We start from the raw sequence: 24421 nt of genomic DNA, 5'->3' as shown, positions 1-24421 counted from the left end.
GGTAAAAATACAACTAATGCACACAAATAGTTAATACGGAACTTCTCCATTTAATACGTAAACCGTACAAATATGTGAGAATTATTTAACACACCATACTAATATACAAAATGACAGAAGGAAAGAGAGTTGTCGGTTACATGTATTTAGATATTCTGGATCATGTTATGCATGAGTGACAGTAGTACAATGATAAACATTGTTATCATGAATACTGTGATAGCCCATTCCCGTTGCTCCTTTTCCCATCACTCGATTGGATTCATTATGTTTAAGAAAATGAGAATTTATGAAGAGTGAGAGAAGGGGATGAGTAAAAGTGGAAGAGTAGAGTTGGATTTATAATGGAAAATTTGACCATTGGGCATCTGACCGTTACGATCAGTCCGTTGGGTTTTGACTCGTGATTTGGGTCGGGTTCTAATTTTCGGCCCAAGCCCAAATGATTTCTAGAAATTCCCCTTATGTTCTGAAGTGTCCTAAAATTTCAAACGTGAAATTTCACTTCGTTGTAACTCCAAATTGAACGAATGAGTATGGCTAAGGCATATTCAAACCTTTTTACTTTTATTTGGGGGGGTTAAATCTTGTAAAAACAGAACGCAACCCCCCATTTTTTTTTTTAATTTTTTTTTATATTTAAATACAAATGTACAAGTTGAGAGGAACATGTCGACAACACCGACAGTAAAAAAAAACAAAACACCACAAACAGCTTAAATCAAGCAACTTTCATGTCGGCTCTGGGAACCCAATCCAGCCGTGACTCGTGGCTTAACCTTTATGTTTTGGGGGCCTAGGTTCAGGGGGCGGTACCATCCCTAACCAATGTGCAATGGTCTAATAATAATATTACCCTTAGTACATATGGTATAGCCTCAAACCGCCCCGAAATACAGTCAGATAGAAAACCGATCGGGGTTGGCCTGGGTGGAATCCATTGCCCGCACGAACTAGGAAATGTCCGATGTTGCATATCACGACTCTCTTTTGGCACCATGCTTAGTACTAAGGGAAAGATTAAAAAAAACGAGTATATACATGTTGAGTCTTTTTACGTCAGATCCTCAAGATGAATGTGAGTCTTTTAACGTCAGATCCTCAAGACGAATCCCAACCTATGGGAGCAACGGGACGACGATAAAATTTATCCTACTGAGCTAGTGTCAGACAATAATATACCTTATACCGGCTTATATCGGATAGTAGATCAAGACCTGGATAGAAAGGTGTTTGACAATTCATACACCACCCCATCCTTTTCGCCTGTCGCTTTCGAGCAAAAGTACTATGACCATTACCTATTCGAGATGGGTGAGATTTACACCAAATGATGAGCTGAAGTTCGCGAGGAAGAGAATAGAAAAGGGAAGAGAACGAAGGAGTTGAAATTTTTGGTACCCATTGTTTACCAGAAGGCACGTTTGCTCGATTAACAGAAGACATTTATACTCAGTTCTGAAGTAGAGTTTTTGTGGACTAAGGTTCCAGCACTTGCAACCACACACTCTAGGGATTTTTAGAAAAGAAAATAGAAGAGGGCCCAGCTACCCTAATGGCATACTTTCCCTGTTTATATCACATGGAAAGAAGTACACCAGTGAATCTATTAGTCGTATTTGGATCTTTGAGAAGAGTCTCTTCGACATCTAGAGAGCGCAACTCATGATAATGTTTAACGCGTTGGTCATTTACTTGAAATTCCCTGTCATCATTTACGTTTTTCAAAGATATAGCCCCAGAAGGGGTGACAACAGAGATAATGAAAGGACCAGACCATCGAGTTTTTAATTTTCCTGAAAAATGTGTAATCTTGAGTTGTACAACAAAACTTTTTGACCAACTTTGAAATCTTTTCTCAATATGTGCTTATCATGCACTCTTTTCATGTTGGCTTTATAAAATTTCGAAAGATCATAGGCATCACTATGAATTTCCTCAAGCTCATTTAACTGCAATTTTCTCTTTGCACCTGCCACATTAGTATTATAATTGAGGCTTTTGATGGCCCATAGAGCACGATGCTCAAGTTCAACCAGCAGGTGACAAGGTTTTCCAAAAACGAGGCGATAAGAAGACATCCCTATAGGTGTCTTAAAAGCTGTTCTGTATGCCCACAAGGCATCAGATAATCGTAGAGACCAATCTTTTCTAGATGGATTAACAGTTTTTTCCAAAATGGATTTGATCTCTCTATTAGAGACTTCTACTTGGCCCTTTGGTTTGAGGATGATCTGAGTTGCCACTTTGTGCGTGACTCCATATTTCTTTACTAATGATTCAAAAATTTTATTACAGAAATGTTTTCCCCCATCACTAATTATAGCTTTTGGAATGCCAAATCGAGAGAAAATATTTTCTTTTACGAAAAAAAAACGACAATTTTATGATCATTAACACGACATGCCAATGCCTCAATCCATTTTGACACGTAGTCAACTGCTACCAGTATGTAAAGGAAACCATGAGAATTTGGAAAGGGACCCATGAAGTCGATGCCCCATACATCAAAGATTTCCACAATTAAAATGGGATTTAAGGGCATCATATTACGTTGAGTAATGCGTCCTAGCTGCAGCGGTTGCATGCTTTGCAATGCTCATGTGCATCTCTAAACAGTGTTGGCCAATAAAATCCACATTGTAGAACCTTGGCCGCTGTTTTCTTACCACTAAAATGACCACCACAAGATTGTTCATGGCAGAAAGATAACACGTCATTGTGTTCCCAGTCGGGAATGCAACGACGGATTAGTTGGTCGGAACAATACTTGAAGAGATAGGGATCATCCCAGAAATAAAATTTCACAGTGGAAAAGAACTTTTTTCGGTCATTACGAGACCAAAATGAAGGGACTTCCTCGGTAACTAAGTAATTTACTATGTCAGCGTACCAGGGGGACGAAAAAATGGAATATAAGTGTTCATCCGGAAAGGAATCACATATTGGTTCGGTATCAGTATCAATATCACTGACAAGTCTTGATAAATGGTGTGCAACCACATTTTCGCAACCTTTTTTATGTCTAATTTCTAGACTAAATTCTTGCAAGAGGAGAATCCAGCGGATCAACCTCTGTTTTGCATCTTTGTTCACTAATAGGTAACGAAGCGCCGCATGGTCAGTGTAGACAATTGTGGAAGAACCCACTAGGTAAGGACGAAACTTATCCAAGGTGTAACGCCCGTATTTAAACTACGTAATTATTTATTAATTAATTAATTTAATTATTTATATAAAATCTGTTGGATTGGATTTGGGATATGTGGGCCTGATTTCTGGGCCCGAGTCTGTATTGGGCTTGGGTTTCAAACCCAAGTATATAATCACATTGTTATAAAAAAAAAAAAAAAAAAAAATGGAAGCGCTCGTTTCTTTGGAGGGTGGAGCGACGATTGAGACTAGGAGGATTCGTGGAGCCATTCACCAAGTGAGTAGAGTTTATCTCTCACCACTACTAAAACTATGATTTTCGATCATTTTAGTATTTACTGAATTCTTGTCGAGTGTTTCCGACCAGTTTTATAATTTTAGTTCGTCGATATGTTTTAGATTTTAGTTGAACTGCTGAAGCTCGAAAGAGCGTTAATGGCGGCGAGCCAAAACAAGCAGTTGTTCGGTATACGGGTTGGAACTGTTTGTAGTTTATTGAACACTGTTTATATATTAAATCTTGTTTGGGATCGTTGGTTGATGTCGGGCTGTCGAAGCTCTGTCAAAGCTTGAAGACGTTAATGGCGTTTGATTTGGTTTGAACTTTTGGTGGTGAGGTTAGCTTTGTTGGTTTGAGGTTGGTTAGGGATGTTTGGAGGGGGTTGTTGAAGCTTGAAGGGAGGCGTCCAATGGGTATGAGAGCCCCAAACCTCCTCCCTGTAAATTTTCATTACTGTGATACTGAGGGTTGGATTTTTATGGGATTTCATTGTTGTGAACTGTTTAGTTTGTATGGTGGGTTGATTGATTGATGAATGGGGGTAGTGAGGAGGTTTGAGTGTTGTTTAGAGCTGGACGGAGGCGCTAATGGCGGCGCAATCTAGTTGAGGGAGGAGTGAGTGATGTGAGGAAATCAATTTTTGGTTTTGTTAAAGTATTAGGGGTTTTCATAAGGAGTAAAACTGGTGGGACGAAAGTGGAGGAGGAGGAGAGCTTGTGGTGGCCGAAATTTGGGCTGGTGGTGGAGGAAGAGAGCTGGTGAGGGAGATGACCGGTTTGGGCCTTGGTTGGTTTCCTTGGGCTGGTCTATTTTGTTTTGTGTTGGGCCGAAATCTAATTTAGTTTTGGGCCGGTTTCTATATTAGTGGTTGGGCCAGATTCTATTAGTTGTGTTGGACCAGTTCGTTTCTTTTTGGTTGGACCGGTCCATATGACTTAAAAATGGGTCCAATGGGCCTTTCCACATTTAGACTCTCGGGTTCTAAGGTTTGGGCTTGGCCAGTTGGGTCCGAACCATTACCTTAGTCATGAGCCCATGAGCCATGCACATTGACCTTAGCCATGAACCATGGCTATGATCCTGAACCTGTCGAGCATGGAAATGACAGTTTGACTTCGACCATGATGTGTTGACTTTGACCATGACGTGTTGACTTTGACCTTTGACCGTTGACTTTGACCTTTGACCGTTGACTGTGGAATGTGGACTTTTTCCAGATTTTCACATATTTTAGTATATGGACAAATGTAGTAATAAAATATTGTCGGAAATTGTATAACTTGGTTGGTCATTATCTAATTAAGATTTGATGTGAGTAGTGTGTAAAGCATACAATATATTGGCACGTAACAAGCGGGGAATTTTTAATAAGACTTTGATATATATGTTTTTATGAGTATTAAATTATATACGGACTTAGATTCATGGACTTTGATTGTGGACTGTAGACTGTTTAATTGTGCTACGTTTTATGTTGTAAATTGTATGGACAAATCAAATGCTAAAATGTTGTGGAAGCTTGTATAAATTTGGTTGTCATTATCTAAGAAAGATTTAACGTTGATATTGTGTATATTTTGACACATGACGAGATAGAAACTTTAGGAGATATAATATTCCTAAAACGCTATAAAAATGTATGCGATACGTTTGAAGCAATTGTGACGTTATATAATATGTTGGGATATATATATTAAATGTAATAGTTTTGGAGAAATAAATGTATAAACACTCCATTATTATATATGTGAGATGCTACTATGAGGTAGTATAGTATTGGTGAATATTTGCCCACGGGATTGTGGCTTAGTGCAATAATATATTGGCACGTGAAAGAATGAAAATGGTTATGAGATATATTGAGATATTTCTAAATATTGTGGCTTAGTGCAATAAGGTATTTGACCCAAGACGCGATGATATAGTAGAATTTTTTTATGAGTCATAAATGTATGACATTTGAATAAATTACGTAACGAAAATCCTAGAACCTAGCTACCACAACTCATGTGATTTGCCCCTGTGTGGGCGCAGTGTGCAATTGATTGCCCCTTCCGGCGTTTGATGAATCTGAATGGCCTTCGGGCGTAAGTAATGTGATTGGCCCTTCGGCGTTTCAATAAAATTTGAATGGCCCTTCGGGCGAATTTAATAGTGGCTTGATTATTACGTCGCAAAATAGAACGAGACGCGATATTTTATGCCGAATAATGGCGATACTTACATAATGGCTTTCGTGTGAGGGTTACCGGTGTCGCGGCATCCCGCGGGGTAGTTACGCACGCGACGGAGTGGTTCATTATGTAAGGGGAGGCATGTGGATGTACATGTTCGTTGGGAAGCGTTTATTGTGGTAGCCAGGGAAACTAGGTAAGACATAGATCTGACGTGATTTTAGGGACACACAAAAAAGCCTTAATTAATATAATTATGGTAATATGTTGGTTAACTATATATCTTTAAATATATTATTGTATATGGCTTTGCTAAAGGGTGGGTCAGACTAATTACTTGGGCAGAGACGACCTACTCTGTAATTGAGCATGAAATACGGGACGTATATAATATGCTTGGTTGGTTATGTATTTAGTTCGAACCTAAGGCACCTCGATGGAGGAACTACATGCCTTGTTTATTATGCGTATAGTTGTTGTGTGGTTAGTGGGAAGTTAAGGCGCCTCAGTGGAGGAACTACCTGCCTTAGTTATTGAACTTAAGGATGTTGTATTAGTCGTGGAAAGTTAAGGCGCCTCGGTGGAGGAACTAACTGCCGTATGGATTGTGTATATAGATGTATAAGTATATGTTGTATTTTATAGCTACTCACACCAACATTTTTATAATGCTGACCCGATTTGCATGTTTGCTTATCGGGTGTGTTCATTAAATGAACATAGTTGATAAGTCTTGACAGGTTTAGTGTTGAAGAAGGTTGGTTGCTGCTTGTGGTTTGCATTAGCGTCGCATTCAGGATATGTGTTGTTTTTCCTTAAGGTGTAATAGATTTTTAGTTGAGACAGATGTTGTTGTATATTTTCATTTGTAATTTTAAATAAAGAGTTATTGAAAAGAGATTTGTAACCTAATCTTATTTGTGATTTTTTGTAATGAAGAGGACTTTTGTTTAAGTTAAAAATTTTATTGGTTTTTAATTATCTGCATATTTAAACTGTTTATGGGTTTTTGGAAGTGGAGAGTGCGTCACACCTCAGAGATCGAAGAGTCGGGAACAAATAATGTTTTTCCGAATTCTGTCGAAATTCGGGGTGTGACACAAGGCATATACAACGGTGAGAAACTCTTTCTCAGTGGTTGTATAGTTACGTTGAGCTTCATTAAGGGTTTTACTTGCGTAGTAAATGACAATTGACTTATCTTCTCGGCGTTGCCCTAGTACAGCTCCAATAGCATAGTCACTCGCGTCACACATTAATTTAAAAGGTTTAGACCAATCAGGTGGTTGAATTATCGGAGCGGTAGTTAAGGCAGATTTTAAAGTCTCAAAAGCTTGTATGCAATTGAAACTGAAGTGAAGAACGACATCTTTAAGCAAGAGATTGGTTAAAGGTCGAGCAACCCTTGAGAAATCTTGAATAAATCTCCTATAGAAACCTGCGTGTCCTAAAATCGCCGAATGTCGCTAATTGTTTTGGTATAGGAAGTGAAGCAATTTTTTTTCTATCTTAGCTTTGTCGACTTGATTCCGTCTTTTGAAAGCGATATGTCCTAAAACTATTCCTTTTTAACCATGAAATGACATTTTTCCCAATTAAGAATAAGGTTTTTCTTTTCACTGGCGTGTAAAGACCTTTTCAAGATTTGATAGACGACTATCGAAAGAATCTCCATATATTGAGAAGTCATCCATGAATACTTCCATAAAACGTTCAACCATATCATGAAAATGTGAAGCATGAAGCGTTGGAAAGTACCGGGTGCATTGCAAAGGCGAAAGGCATTCGTTTATATGCAAATGTACCAAAAGGACAGTGAGCGTAGTCTTTTCTTGATCAGCAGGATCTATGACTATCTGAAACTATCCTGAATAACCATCAAGAAAACAATAATACACATGACTGGCTAACCGTTCAAGCATCTGATCGATGAAAGGCAGTGGAAAGTGATCCTTACGAGTGACTGCATTAAGTTTGCGATAGTCAATGCATATTCGCCATTTCATTGGAATACGAGCGGAGATGCATTCATCTTTATCATTACACACAACTGTAATGCCAGATTTCTTTGGAACAACGTGTACTGGACTCACCCAAATACTATCGGATATAGGGTAAATAATACCTGCATCGAGTAATCTTAAAACTTCCTCCCGTACCACATCTTTCATGGTTGGGTTTAGACGACGCTGCGGTTCACGCGACGTCTTAGCATTTTCTTCAAGATGTATGCGATGGGTGCATACATTAGGGTCAATGCCCTTAATGTCATCGAGGGACCATCCAATAGTAGAACGGTGTTGTTGAATGACATCTATTAAACGGGATTCTTGATCATCAGTCAATTGAGATGATATAATAATTGGATGACTACCATCTGGATCAAGATGTACGTATTTTAATTCCGAAGGAAGAGGTTTTAAGTCAGGGGCGGGTGGAGTTGGTATTAAAGATTCTTGAGGAAAGTCGTCGTCTATAGAGTAAACAGATTGATGTTCATCCAAATCGCTGGACATTACGGTCGTAGGGTCAAATAATGGTATTGACCCTAATAACTCGTTTACTTCTTGTGTATAATCATCGTCCTCAAATTCAGAATCGCTAAAGGAAAGAAATTGGTATACTTCAACTTCAGGAAAAGTGTTTGTTAAATAGTCGTGCACAATGTTATCAACCCTGTTCACCTCACCATCAATGTCAGGCTCTGGAATTTGTTTCATCATCTTGAACACATTTACCTCGACCAAAAGATTTCTGAAGGACATATTCATGGAACCATCCCTACAGTTAATAAGAGCATTAGCAGTTGCTAGGAACGGACGTCCTAAGATGATAGTAATGGAATCACATGCAACTTCAGTATCCAAAATAACAAAGTCGACAGGATAGAAAAAGTCTTGGACTTTTACAAGGACATTTTCCACAATTCCTTTTGGATACTTAATGAAACGAACGGCTAACTGTAGAGTCATGGTGGTAGGTTTCAGCTCATGAAGACCTAGTTGTTTAAATAAGTAATATGGAAGTAAGTTCACACTAACTCCTAGGTCTAGTAGCGCAATAGCCGTATATTTGTCACCTAAGGTGCATGGAACCGTTGGTCTACCACGGTCCTTGTATTTGACTATGTCATTGTGTTCGGTGATGGATGAAAACTGTTCGGTGAGGAATGCTTGTTGAGAAACATTAGTTCTCTTTTTTGTGGTGCACATATCTTTCAAAAAATTTGCATGTTTTGGCAATAGCTTCAAGGCATCGAGAAAAGGTAAGTTGTTTGTCAAATTCTGAAAAGTCTCTCGAATTTCATCAAAATTCTCATCAGGTTTATTCTTTGCCAAGCGTGCAGGAAACGGTGCCTTAGGGCGGAATTTGGCAAAGGGGTCCGCTTGCTTGTTTCCTAAATTCTAAGATGTTGACTTTGTTGGATCTGGTAAATCCTCTGTAGGTTCATTATTGGAAATAGATTCATTTGAACCTTCAGATTCCTTTGGTTGATCATCTGGCATACGTATTTGATTGTCTACTTGTTTTTCGGATCGAAGAGATCGCGATTGCGTGCACCTCACCTTGGTTGGGAGTACTTGTACCAGTGCATTGGTGAGTTCAAAGGCGGTGTTTTTGGCTTAGGGTTTGGAACTGCTTGTCCAGGAAACGCGCCTTTCTGACTCTTTTCTTGTGCCAATTGTTGAAGTGATTGTTGGATAGACGTTAAAATTTGAGATTGTTGGTTCATGTAAGCTAAGGAAGTCTCACTTGTCCTATCCGTAACGAGTGGCGCAGGTTGTGCAACAGGTACTAGATCACGATTATTGCTGAGAAGTTGTTGATTATAGTTGGGATTTGGATTGGCTAGAACAAGGCTGCGGTTAGTTTGATAGTTAGCATCCGAAGTATTTTGAAATTGATTCTGACTTTGTTGGTATTGTTGATTATTTCCTTGGCGGTATGGAATAAAGTTGTTGGTTGGTCGAATAGGTGGATTAGCGAAACCTGGAGGAGCCCCCATCTGTTGGTTATTTTAGCGCCAAGCGAAATTCGAATGTTGTCTCCAAGGTGCATTAGGAATGTTGAATGCACATGCCTCTTCCGATTGTTGAGTAGGGGAAACATATAACAAGGGACAATACGCATCAGGATGGTCAGGACTAAGACAAAGAACACATGGGGAGGTGCCAACGTTCATGACCTGTTTTGGTAGTTGATCGTTTACTTGAACTGCAAGGGCATCTACTTTTTTAGTTAGGGATTCTATCAATTTTTTTAATTCGGGATCGGGTTTTACCTCAAAAATAGATGTAGCTTTTGTAACAGTATCCTTTGATGATCTAGACGACTCAGTGTTACCCCAGTGTGTACCTTTTTTCGCTTGTTTTTTAAGAAAAGTATATGCTTTAGTAGCTCTTTTGTCCATGAAGCAACCGCCGTTCATTATATCAAGAGTTTCTTTTTGATGATCAGAAAGACCATTAAAGAATTAACGAACAAGGACATCTTTGTCTAGTTAGTGATGAGGACATTCTAAAAGAAGATCAGTAAAACGAGTCCATGCTTCCGTAAATGATTCATGAGGATTTTGACGAAAGAATTGAATTTTCTGAAGCATTTCAGTAGTTTTCTTCTGAGTGTAAAATTGAAGCATGAAAGCTTGAACTAGTTTATTCCATGTGTCTATGGATTGTGGCTGTTATCCCGCTAGCCAAATTGACGCTTTCTCCGCTTAAAGTGAATGGAAACAGCCAAAGCAAGAGTTGTTCCTTAGAGATTGCTGGATGGTGAAATGTTGTGGCCACTTGTTGAAGCCTACGAAGATGATTGTACGGTTTTTCGTGATCCAAACCATGATACACAGGTAACAAACTAAAAACGTTTGGCGGAATTCGAAAATCACCGACAATGTCCTCAAGTTTGATACAATAAGAAGGTCCTTCCTGTAATGTAGTATAGAAGTCCGACAGGGGCTTGTCAGCTGGTGGAGGATCATCGGCCATAACGACAGAAGTTAATGGCGACGATGGATCTTGATGAAGGTTATTAACAGAAGACGAACAATTTTTAAGTGAGAACTTACGCAATTACTTATCGTAATTTTTTCAACGATAAGTATGTTCAAATTCTTTAGTGGAACTAGATCGTAATCTCATGCAAGCATAAAATTAGATCTAATTGCCAGAAGGAACTTATTATTATCTTTAAGCATTAGAGTTGAACAACGTAGGCCTAAGCTGCTGCTAACGTAATAGTGAAGCTAGGAATACGTGTGCATAAACCAACAGCCAGGTCACAAGAGAGATATGAGGGAGGCTTTCCGTGCAAGCATGGTTCTAATTAAGTAACCTCAATCTTTCAAGTTTCCTAGACACCGTTGGAATATGATTAAGATTTATGGAATTAAAATTTATGCAAGGTCTTTGTTTTTCGTTTTCGTTTTCGTTTTCGTTTTTGTTGTTGTTGTTGTTGTTGTTTTTTTTTTTTTTTAAAAGATTTATGCAAGGGTGAAAATACAAACATGCAAATACGATCTACTCATACAATACTAGATGCAGTAACATGTGAAGATACTCTACTCATACGTATAGCTATACGAATAGGCAAGGTTGTGTCATCGATAAATACTTCCATACGTACAGGCAAATATACATCAGTAATACGTATATGTATGCTAATTTGTAAATCGATATTACGTAGACGTATATCAACAGTAACAGACAAATTTGAATCACTCATACATATCTAAATACATTAGCATGCGAATATAGTATACGTACGCAGATAAATACGACAAAACTAAACATGCAACATATTATATATAAACTAAAATACGACTCTTGTATTGCATAATAATTCGATTTCGGCAATACTCATTGAGATTGCGAGTGACATATAGAGAGCAGCTTTACCCCGTAGGGTTTAGAAACAACTTACCCAACTCAGATTTTAACCCTCGTTGGAATGTTCTCCTCTTTCTTGACAAAATCGACTTATTAAACAATACCGTGTACTTATACGTAGAGAAATACTAAACATGCAATAATAGACACTTATACATATAAATATAGATAACTATGCAAAACAGTACCATTGGTATGTATATATACATTAATATGCAATTCATACCCACTTAATCGCATATATATATTTACAGGCGTATTAACATGATTCATGCATATTTCTAGCCTAAGACGTAAATAATAATCTATAAACTAGTACATAATAACTACGTACATGACATTCATGCAAAAAAAAAAAAAAAACACACACTAAAAATTTGGAACTTGTAGCTTCCCGCTAGTCCGCCAAAGAAATGAAACAGACGTTTCAATCCGTCGACGTGATTAATCCCAAAAGATATTCGAATTTTCTGTTATAGTTCCAGAGAGTTAGGCCTGGATATGGATCAAGATTTATCAGTGGATGTTGGAGGTAGAACAGGAGTAGCAAAAGAGAAAATACACCCGCGGACGCGGGTTACATCTGCGGACACGAGTCCAGTACCGTGCACGTGTGTCGATTATTCCACAATTAGTTCAAATTTTCAGAGCAACCTTATATATTGATGTAGTTTACTTTCCCGGTCCTAACTTTTTGTTCTTGGAAGTACAACACAAAAAACTAAGAATGATCAGGTCGTTTGCGCGGCGACAATGAAAAAATAAAAAAAAACGAAAAAACAACAAAAATTAAGGGAGGATGAGAGTGGGGGTTCCCCTTGGAGCAAATTCCAATCTGTAGCACAAGTCATCGGTCTTTAGAACGGTAGCGGTGCCATTTTGATATTCCACCTTTGGCTATGTTAGAGATTTGAATCTCTTCTTTGGCGAAAGTGCGAATTCAAAGATATTCCTTACTCACAATCTTCGTGTTCATATAACTAGGAGTAGGGATTCAAACCAACCTAAATTCTAGGACCACTTACAACTTGGTTTTTACTCTTTTAGGGAACTAGTGAGTAAGTTTAGCTATGATTATATTAATACTAAATACTTGGTTTTTTTACTATACAAAAATTAAAAACATTAAGTTACGAAATCATGCAACTAAGACACAATAAAATTTTATTAAAACAAAAGTGGAGAGTTAGTTCTCCTCATGTGAAGATAACTTTTGTTATTTGATTTTAGTAAGTGTATTTTTATCTTCCTAGAACTCATAGACAAGTCCTACTAAAAGAAAGAAAACTTGATCCCTAAAAACGTTTGGCAGGATACGAAAATCACCAACAATGTCCTCGAGTTTGATGCAGGAAGAAGGTCCTTCCTGTAATGCAGTATAGAAGTCTGACAGGGGCTTCTCAGTTGGTGGAGGATCGTCGGCCATTACGACAGAAGGTAATGGCGACGAAGGATCTTGAAGGTAATTAACAGAAGAAGCCCCTCCTGTAATTATCGTATTTTATTCGATGTTCAAATTCTTTAGTGGAACCAGACCTTAATCTCATGCAAGCATAAAATTAGATCTAATTTACAGAAGGAACTTATTATTACTTGAGTTTTATGATTCTCTTGAAGTATTAGAGTTGGACAACGTAGGCCTAAGCTGCTGCTAATGTAGTAGTGAAGCGAGGAATACGTGTGCATAAACCAACGGCCAGGTTACAAGAGAGATATGAGGGAGGCTTTCCATGCAAGCACGGTTCTAATTAACTAACCTCAATCTGTCAAGTTTCCTAGACGCCGTTGGAATATGATTAAGATGTATGGAATTAAAATTTATGCAAGGTCGTTCTTTTTTTTTTTTTTTTTTTTTTAAGATTTATGCAAGGGTGAAAATACAAGCATACAAATACGATCTACTCATACAATACTAGATACAGTAGCATGCGAAGATACTCTACTCATACGTATAGCTATACGAATAGGCAAGGTTGTATCATCGATAAATATTTCCATACGTCTGAGGGCAAATATACATCGAGAATAATGCGTATATGTACGCTAATTTGTAAATCGATATTGCGTAGACGTATATCTACAGTTACAGGAAAATTTGAATTACTCATACGTATTTAGATATGGTAGCATGTGAAAATATTATACGTACGCATATATATACTAATATGTGAAAACGTAAACTAAACAGGCGACGTATTTTACCTAGACTAAAATACGACTCTTGTATTGCATAATAATTCGATTTCGTCAATACTCATTGAGATTGCAAGTGTCATATAAAGAGCAGCTTCACCCCTTAGGGTTTAGAAACAACTTACCCAACTCAGATTTTAACCCTCGTTGGAATGTTCTCCTCTTTCATGACAAAATCGACTTATTAAACAACACAATTTTCTAAAATGATGATTTTGGAGGGGAAAACAATTGATTTTGACCTCGAAAATGACCTCCACTTGCTCGGTGGTGATAGCGTGCGCGCCGTCGAGATCTTTCCGAATTGAGCTTACACGCGTGATTCAGAGAACCGTAGCCAAAGTTATGGCCAAAATACCAAAACACACCCTAATTACTATATATAACTCCTAAGTTATATATGCCAACATGCAAATAACCACTCATACGGTAATATATATGCTAAACATGTGACTTATATATATATATATAACCATGCAAAACAGTACCATTTGTATGTATATGTACATTAATATGTAATTCATGACCACTTAACAGTATATATATATTCACAGGCGTATTCACATGATTCATGCATATTACTAAACTAATACGCAAAATATAGTCCATTAACTACGACATAATAACTACATATATGTGAAGCATGCAAAAATATTGAAAATCTAGAACCTGCAAGCTTCTCGCAAGTCCACCAAATAAAAGAAACGTGCACAGTAGACCAAATGTTTTACAGTAAGCTTAGTGGTTGTTGTAGCCTAGTTTCTAGGTCATAGTATTTGGAACCTATCAGTACAACCAAAACCAGTATGCGGATCAGTAGCAAAAATGCGGAAAATTTAAAAAAAAAACGAAGAAAACATAAGAAAAAGAAATATATGAAAGGATGAGCGTGGGGGGCTTCCCCTTGGAGCAATTCCAGTTTGCAAGCACAGGTCCTTGGGTCTTTAGAATGGCAGCGGCGCAATTTTGATATTCACCTTTTTGCTATATTAGAGATTTGAATCTCTTTTTTGGCCAAAGTGCGAATTCAAAAATATTTTTCCTTACTCACGATCTTCGTGTTCATATTGTTTGGAGTAGGTATTCGAACCAACTTAAATTCTAGGACCACTTACAACTTGGTTTTACTTATTTAGGAAACTAGTGAGTAAGTTTAACTATGATTGTATAAATACTAAATACTTGGTTTCTTTACTACACAAAAATTTAAAATATTAAGTTACGTAAACATGCAACTAAGATAAGATAAAATTTTAATAAAACAAAACTGGAGAGTTAATTCTCCTCATGTGAAGATAACTTTTGTTATTTGATTTTAGTAAGTGCGTCTAATCTTCCTAGAACTCTTAGACAAGTCCTAATAAAAGAAAATTTGATCCCTAACATATATGACTCATCTCTAAGCTCATACATGCTAGCATGTAGAACCAAAGCAATGACTTATCTCTAAGCTCATCACTTTGATCCCTAACTAGACACTACACCAACTATCATTTTGGGATAGGATGTAGGTCTAGTTGTTCTTCCTAAACAACTTACTAAACCAAATAACAAAGATTTTCCCTCACATGAGTATTATTAACTCCCCACAAAGGGGAGGTTTAGCTCATGGTCCTTCAGCTAAAAGATGACTAATGTAGAATGTAAAAAGAGGGAGAGAGAACAAAAAGAAAACTAACTATAAAAACTCACTTGCATTTAGATTTTATTTCCACTAGAAGAAAACAAAGTTTCCTCCATTAAAACTATTACATTTTTTTTTTTCAAAACCAAAAACTAAAATAAAAACTAAGGCTAAGGAACTAGAATAATACATGGTAAAGGAAAAGAAGTCAAGGGAGTAAATGGATTGTCCCCCCCTTGTTTTGTTTTCTTCTCCATTTGAGAGAAATCTCATTTTCTCCCACCTAAAACACCAAACCACATTTACTTTATTTTTATCCACCACATTAAAACAAAGTGACACCTTGCCTTTTTTTCACTATTAACACCTAATATAATTAATTACATGCAAGGTGTCAACTTTGCACCAATAAATTGGCATTTTTGTCTTGACATGCTCTATGATTGATGACTCATCAAATCTTGCGGGCCCACATAGTGGGTCCACGTGCAGTCCAGTGGCGATTCGGTCTTTTGGCAATTTTACAACTTTCCGCCTATGCGTAGAGTTCATCGCTCTGATTGTCTGAGCAGCTCACTTGTCGCATTCGGAGTCCTGGTTCAAGAGGTAGGAGCTTCGGAAGTTTGATGCTTCTGTACAGATTTGTTGGGCTTTACATGGCTGATTTAGAAGAATTCATATATACGTCGTTTCCCGTGCTTTAACGTAGGTTTAACCAATATTTTCATGTTTACTGCGAATACCTGCAAAAGTACGAAAATATATTTATTTCATGATTATTAAACACATAATTAACCAAATTTATATGTCTCAATAGGGTTTCATATTACAGTTTTGGGTGCTTATCAATTATACAATCAACTGTGTTCTTTCCCTTCCTCCAAGGACCACCGGCGAAAGGATTACGTCGCCCTGTTAGGTTGCGTTATGAGGGGGATTCTGCAGAGGATGATATTATTTTGAGCCCTCGATATACGATTTTTTTACAAATAAAGACTCATAAGCTTGTAGTTCGAAAGCTTCCCGTCGAGACCACATATGATTATTTTTCCGATATATGTAATGTTTATGGTGCCATTGACAGAGTTTGTTTAGTGTCAGATAAGCCAAAAATGTGCTCTTCGAGATACGGTTACGTCACATATGAAAATTATGAAGATGCCGAGAAAGCTATTACTGGTCTTAACAAAGATGGCTTTGAAGTTGAGTGGGCAAATGGATAGAAAGTACAACTGCAATATAAAATTAGTGTCTCTGAGATATTTTGTAGCATGTGGTGATATATTTTGTATCCTTCTCGTTTTGATGACTCAATCCTTTAATGCCCTACATTTGCTTAACTGGATTACCTTTACCTTTATGTTTCTGTTTATGTTTTAATTATTTATTTATTTATTTAACAAATCATAAATCATACGGATCGACATTTAACAAAAAAAAAAAAAAAAGAAACCCCTCATGGCCAAAAAAAAAAACAAATTACCAAGTAGTCAAGTCAATTTTTTTTCAATGACGTCTTAGATTTGTTTTCAAACTTAGCTTTAGAAATCACAGGTTTTGTACAAATTATCTTTATTACATCTCTAAATAGTTTTTCAAAAAAATTTGAGGATATAAAAAATGAAAATCTTACGTCCCAGAGTAACCAAAATGATATTGGCATGGGCAAACGTATGATTTTATTCTCTTGTAGAAACTCTGTATATGGTTAGAGATACATTTAGATTGAGAAAAACAATTACTCTAAACACACACACGCACACCCACACACACACACATTTCATATGTGTCCGTTTAGATAGTTGTTTACGTACTTTACATTTCGCATTTTTTTTAATTGTTAGTGTAATAATAATCATGCATACATGTTAGTGTTTTATATGGAATTTGGTATATGAGTAGAAGGTAATACACATACATCATGCAAAAATTTCCATTTTCTTTTGCATTACATATGTTTTCAAAAATACAACAACCCAAAAATTTCATAGTATAATAATTACGTAGCTTACTATTACAATAAACCATATAGTTCTTGTTCTATATCCAACAACCCATGCTCCAAACTTGTTTGGGGGTGGTATATTTTCATCAAGAAGAACATAATATAGGTGTACTATAATTTTTGCTCATGTTTCTATGGTAATCTCTTTCCTTATCTCTTCATACTTTGAGGTCAAAACATATTTTTGTTTGGGGGGTGGTATATATAGTAATATTTTGCAAAAACTAGGCAATTCTTATATTAGTTATAGTAGTATATCTCTTCATTTCTTAAAAAAAAAATTTGAAAAAGACCAAAAATATTTTTTTTGTTTAGTATTAAAAGTCGTATTTCCTTTTTGTATGATGTTTCGACCAAATATGATCAAAACACTGAGTGGTGACGAATGATATGAATAACGTAGAAAAGTAGTGAGAAAAATGATAGTGATTGAAAAAATGATGAGACTGTACCTTTCGGTTGTCTACGTACCCAAATTATCGATGGGATCAAGTCTCAAGAACGTAGTTCTTTATGAAAAATAGTTTGGTATTTATATCTGTAGAGTAGAGATTTCTTGTAACTCAAGTAATTATAATTGAACCTGATTCTTAATTGATGATTATCTCTTTGATATGAAACGAATCTAGACATAAATTAATATACGTAAATGGCAAGTCATGTGGCTAGGGTTTAGCCCTAGACACATGAGTTAATGGGTTTGTACATTGATATATGATATTGCAAATTGGGCTTTAGCCCTGTCGATTATACGAATAAAGTGGAGACCCCTACTAATGGACGTTTGTCACGTAGTTTGGGGTCGAAACACCGCCCCCTCTTTGGCATGCGAACAAAATTCATATGACAAAGAAGAGAAGAAAAATCAATGAAAAAATGGAAAAAGAAAAGAGTGAGTGGAATGTCGAGAAAAATGCGTGAAATATTGTGTATTAAATAATTTTAAACTAATTTATATGAGGATGCAATGTAACTAATTGATAGAGGGTGAAGTGAGAATTAAATAGGTAACACAAAAAATCGATAAAGAAAACCAATTTTTAACCAGGATTTGCCGACCTTAACATTAATAGAAGAATGCTAAAAAATGGAATCTATTCAATAAAGTGGTTGGACTGTAGTGGAAGACCTACTAGTGGGTGAGTTGAATGAACAAGGTTCAAGTCTCCACGCTTGGCGATATTTTTCCAGAAAAAGATATATTATCGCCTTCTCTATTTTTCTACCTTATCCTTTTCTTTTACCTCTTATAGTAACTTTCCGGTCAAGAAACAAGTTAGAGAAGAGCCAGTACCGCTTAGGTGCTCGCCTCCGATCAATGCTTGTCAATTGATCTCTCAAATCCCTATCTACGAAAATTCTCTCTTTGTATACTTCTCTTAGTTTTTAACAAAGGCAAGGTCGTATACAACGGTCAAGCTTTCAAGGATAGCAAGATCTGAGTCTATAAGAGTTTCATCCTCCTCCTGTATCTTTCATTTTCTCATTTTGGGTTATGCCTGAAACATCAAAAGAATTCTTTTTCTTCTTCTTTTGATTGATCCTAGCGCCATGGTTATATCCTCATCCCATGTGGGGGATTGTTCCACTGTTATTCCTCAAACATGGAGCTCCCTGTTTGCTCCTACAAGTAATGAAAACTCAGATAACTCTTTAGAATCGTTTGATTTAGATTGTGAATCTGATGTTGTTGCAGTCCCTAGAGATATCATTGAGGAAGGTATATCTTTGTGGAAGGACCACTTAGTGGGGTTTTTTGTTGAGAAAAGATTACCTTTCCCTGTGGTAAAGAAAATATTGGAAAATACATGGAAGACTAAAGCGGATTATGAGATTTCCACAGATAAAGATGTGTTCTTTTTTAAGTTTCGTGAAGAAGAAGATAGACAGAGGGTGCTGGATATGGGACCACTATTCATTGCTGGTAGGGTGTTCATAGTACGCCCTTGGACTGAAGAGCTTGAAACACAGAGAAAAAATATGTCCACCTTACCCATCTGGGTAAAATTATGGAATATGCCGAAGCAAATGTGGACTAAGAAAGGCATCGGTTTTATAGCTAGTCGTATTGGGAAGCCAATCTGTAGGGATGTGGCTACCCAAAAGAAACAACGACTTGATTTTTCTCGAGTCTGTATTGAAGTTACGACAAATGCTAAATACCCTGATTGCTTAAGATTTGATTTAGGCAAGGGAATTATTGTTGAAGTGGGAGTGGAGTACCTTTGGCTTCCCTCGGCTTGCTCTATCTATAGAAAAAGTGGTCATAAGGAGTCGAATTGTCGTGCATCTACTGATACTACAGCTACCGCTGAGAGAATGAATGTTCAAGGCCAAAATGCACAGCAAAATACACACACAAGGCCAACAAACAATCAATGGGTTAGACGGCAAAATGTTACACCTGTCCAAACTCCAAATACTGGTATGCCTATTAGTGAAATTGGCCTACACAGGGTTACTGTTGAAATAGGGGCAAGTGCTGCAGTTATTGGAGTTAGTGAAGTAAATGCTTCTGATGCTATTACTACTTACAATCCTTTTAATATTCTAGCTGAAGAGGAGATTGAAAACCAAAGCTTAGACCTTAACCAAGTTGAGAGGTATGCCGGTGTAAGGAATGATATATCTCTGAACGCCATCGAGGTAGAAACTGGAAGTGTTTTTGTTGTAACTCCAGGTGCGATTACCTGTAACGAGCCTCCACAGGTGCAAGGTGCTGGGTTGAACCATGAGCACGATTCCTCCAATCAACAGATGGTAATTCATGCTCCCCCTCTGTTGCAGGAGAAACCCTCTCTGACTTAGCTATTGATACTCTAGAGCCAAGTGCATGTTTCCTTGGTGAGGAAGAACCTGAAGGTATAAGAGTATCAAACACTGATGAAGATGCTCAAGACACTTTGGTGAACCACAACCCTTGCTCTGTAATTCATCTCGAGGAAACTACAAAACCTGATGTTGCAAACAGTGCTACTGATCGCGAGGAAGAAAGCAACCGAACCACCAATCCAAATGAACTTGTTCTGCCTCCCCCGCTAGAACTTGCTATATCAAGCTAGCCATCAGATAAGGTCCCACTAAACTCAATGCCTCATATGATTGAACTCCCTGTCACTGGAGGAGCAGAAATCAATCAATATGCAGCAAACCATAAGCTCTTCAGCATAGCAAACATTGAGCAGCAGCTAAGAGAGATCATTAATGAACCAATACAGGTGGTAGAAACCTTTACAGATCACCTACCAAGCAAAAGAACATCATCAGCTCGCTCAACTGGGTCATCGCAATCAAAGAGCAACTCTTCTAGCTCTAAGTCCACAGTCCCTCAAGAGCGACACTCTCCACAAAGCAGTAGAATTGAAGTCACTAGCACCAGAAGCAAGGGAAGAGGTAGACCTAAGGGGTCTACTAAAAAGTAACTCTTTTACACTCTTTAAATGATTAATTTAGGAGTATGGAATGTAAGAGGTCTCAATGAGCTTTCCAAAGCTACAGAGATAAATAAAGTAAGATTACAGAATAAACTTTGCATGTTTAGTTTGATGGAAACTAAAGTTAAGAGGGATAAGTTCGACCTCATCAGAAGCTTATGCTGCCCACAGTGGTCATTTCTACATAACTATGAATCCAACCCTAGTGGAAGGATATGGTTCTTCTGGGATCCTAGTTACATTTTTGTCAATCTTTTGTTAGAAACCTCACAGATGCTCCATTGCGAGGTTTTACTGCTACCTACAAATAAAGTGTTCAACCTGACACCTGTCTATGCTAGCAATAGCAAAGCAGAAAGGACAATCTTATGGAATGATATCACCACTCTGAGCCGCACTATTACACTACCATGGAGTGTTAGTGGAGACTTCAATAGTATACTCAGCACTAATGAGAGACTGGGAATGGGCCCTGTTCACCCACGAGACATAGAAGACTTCAATAACTATGTAAATGACTCTGGTCTGGTCGATCTGCAATTCTCTGGAAGTCTCTACACATGGACAAACAACTCTAACAAGTTCTCAAAAATAGACAGATGCTTGGTGAATATGGAATGGAGTAATGCCTTTCCTGCATCTGCAGCAGAATTCATACCACAAGGTGTTTCTGACCACACACCTATGATTCTCTCTTGCTTTGGCAACTGTCATAAAGCATTCCCTTTCAGATTCTGCAACTCATGGGCTATGCACAAAGAATTCCATGGCTTAGTCAAGGAAGCATGGGGTTCTAACACTTTTGGAAATCCTATAGCATCTCTATATCAGAAACTCAAAATTCTAAAAGATGTGCTCAAAGGTTGGTCTAAGAAGAACTTATCAAAACCTGAAGAGAGAACGAGGGAAGCAAGACGAGAAGATGTTTCATGCACAAACACTTCTACAAGCAAATCCTATAGATTCGGTCTAAGGAATAATGAAAGACAAAGTGGGTACGATGCAAAGATAATCGAGCTCTTGAACATGGAATACGAGGATATTAGACAGAGGGCAAGATGCACATGGATGGTTAACGGAGACAGATGTACAACCTATTTCCACAACATTCTAAAGGAGAAAAAAATCAAGATGCAAGATATGGTCTTTAATAGATGATGATGGTGCCAAGTACACAGGAGATGAAGTCAGTAACATTATTATCGATCACTACAAATCACTTCTCGGAGAGAATACAACCCTAAGATCTGAAAATATAATCCCTCGCCTGCAAGTTAGAAGCATCATTGAAGACAATGTGGCAATGGATTTGATAGGCGACATACAAGAAGAAGAGATCAAGAATGCATTATTTGAGATGGATATATACAAAGCCCCTGGTCCAGATGGCTATAATGCATGTTTCTATAAATCTTGCTGGGACATTGTTGGTGGAGACTTTATAAAAGCCATTGCATATGCCTTCTCTACCCACACAATGACAAAGGGAATGACAAAGGGAATGAACTCCACATTCTTATGTCTTATACCCAAAGTTCCATATCCATCCAAAGTCAATGACTTCAGACCTATTGCCTGCTGCAACATCACTTACAAGTGTTTCTCCAAAGTCTTATCAAATAGACTAAAGCCCTTAATGACCTTACTGGTAAGTCCTAACCAGTCTGCTTTCATTTCTCAGAGATCCATTCAAGACAACTTAATGCTATCCCATGAACTCTTGAGATGTTACACTAGAAAGCACATTTCTGTAAGATGCTCAATGAAAGTTGATATTAGCAAGGCTTTTGATTCTGTTTGCTGGAAAGCTATCGAATAGATGCTAACACGACTACGCTGCCCTAACAAGCTCCTCAAATGGATTAACTTATGTTACTCAACAGCCCACTTCTCAGTCTTAGTGAATGGTACATCTGAGGGTTACTTTCAAGGAAAGAGGGGGCTTAGACAAGGAGACCCCCTCTCACCCTACCTCTTTACTCTGATCATAGAGGTACTCACATGTCTCTTGAAAAGCAAGCTCAATGAAGGACTCATAAAGCCACACCCAAAATGCAAGAAAACAAAAGTTATCAGTCTATGCTTTGCAGATGACTTGCTACTTTTCTTAAAAGGTGATATGCAATCAATGACAACTATCAAAGAGGTCCTAGTACTATTCTAAATACCAACACTTTTAACTGCTGGCATGAATCAAGGTGAAAGGCAACTCAGAATCATCATATGGGCATCGGACTCATTTGAGGCGCACATTTACTTACCTAGGCCTACCACTCACATCTACAAGGCTTGGTATAAAGGATTGTTATCCTTTGATTGAGAAAATCACTTCTAGAATCCAAAACTGGAAGTCTAGAGTCCTATCATATGCAGGAAGACTTGAGTTGATCAACTCAATGCTTAACACCTTCCATGTCTACTGGTCAAAAACTTTTGTGTTGCCAGTAATAGTGCTTGATGAAGTAACAAGAATCTGCAATGATTTCTTATAGAGTGGAGTTGAAAGAAACTCTAACATGCACCATGTAAGTAAGCACAAGACAGCCCTCACCAAGCCTGAAGGAGGACTCAACATTCTAGACCTCAGAATTTGGAACAAGGCATCATATTGTGGTCTAGTACACAAGATAGCAGAAAAAGGTGAAAGTCTTTGGGTACAATGGATTTGGAACCAACAAATTAAGGTGAAGAAATTCTGGAGTATGCCTATTCCAAAGGATTGCTCGTGGGTTTGGAGAAATGTACTACAAATGAGAACAGTGGCTATGAAGTTTATAAGAAATAACATTGCCTCAGGAACTAGCACATATGTCTGGTATGATCCTTGGTGCGCCAACAAACTTCTCATCAATGATAGTATAGCAAGAGTTCAGCTACAAATACCACTTGAAGCACAAGTGAGCGACCTAATTACATATGGTATATGGAACAACATAGTCTGCAACATGCCAGAAGGAGAGCTTAAAGAACAAATTATAACTACAAAGATTAACAACTACATCCGAGAAGACAGAGTAGTCTGGACTTTGGAGCCGAGTGGAGCATACACCTCTAAATCTGCATACAATGCCCTCAAAATCCCAAGAGAGAAGGTGAAGTGGTTTAACCTTGTTTGGGGAAAGTTGGCACTTCCTAAATACTCATTCACCGCATGGCAGCTCATGGCTGGAAGTCTCCCAACACAAGACAGATTAGTAAAGAAGAAGATTCTACAGAGCTCCAAGTGTTGTTTATGCAATGATTTCAAGAGAATACTCCAAAAAACCTCTTCTTTGAATGCCCATATAGCGTAAAGGTCGGGGCCAGTGTCAAAAGCTTCTTTGGGGATTTGATTACAGGGAGATTCAAATAGAGAATGGATGTTACTGATGAAGCTAAGTGCAAGAAACAATATAGAAGCTGAGATCTTGAAAACTTATGTGTGTGCAACTGTTAGTCACCTGTGGAATGAAAGGAACCATAGAAGATTCGAGAACACAAGCAAACCCAGCAGCATAGTGAAAAGTGAAAGAGAATCTGATTAAGGAAATGAAAATTTACTTACAAAGTCAGGTTAAAGATGTTCAAGACATGATCAAGGGAAGAATCCTCATGTAGAGGGTAGGAATTCGAGTAAATTTCAAGAGAAAAGAGCCCACTCCATGCGCATGGATCAAGCCAATGGGAAATG

At 37.7% G+C, this 24421-nt stretch overlaps 1 protein-coding gene across 1 annotated transcript; it reads left to right on the top strand.

Moving 5' to 3' along the window:
• Positions 1–20406: 20406 nt before the first annotated feature.
• Positions 20407–24044, top strand: LOC147516221 (uncharacterized). The gene is made up of 4 exons (XM_086593190.1): positions 20407–20710; positions 21014–21838; positions 21906–22399; positions 23244–24044. The coding sequence occupies exons 1-4, from the start codon at positions 20407–20409 to the stop codon at positions 24042–24044; spliced, it is 2424 nt and encodes an 807-aa protein (XP_086449316.1).
• The last annotated feature ends 377 nt before the right edge of the window (positions 24045–24421 follow it).

This window comes from Coptis chinensis, chromosome 2 (assembly GCF_015680905.1).
Source record: "Coptis chinensis isolate HL-2020 chromosome 2, ASM1568090v1, whole genome shotgun sequence".
In the NCBI taxonomy this organism is placed as follows: Eukaryota; Viridiplantae; Streptophyta; class Magnoliopsida; order Ranunculales; family Ranunculaceae; genus Coptis; species Coptis chinensis.
This window is presented reverse-complemented; position numbering and strand designations above follow the sequence as displayed.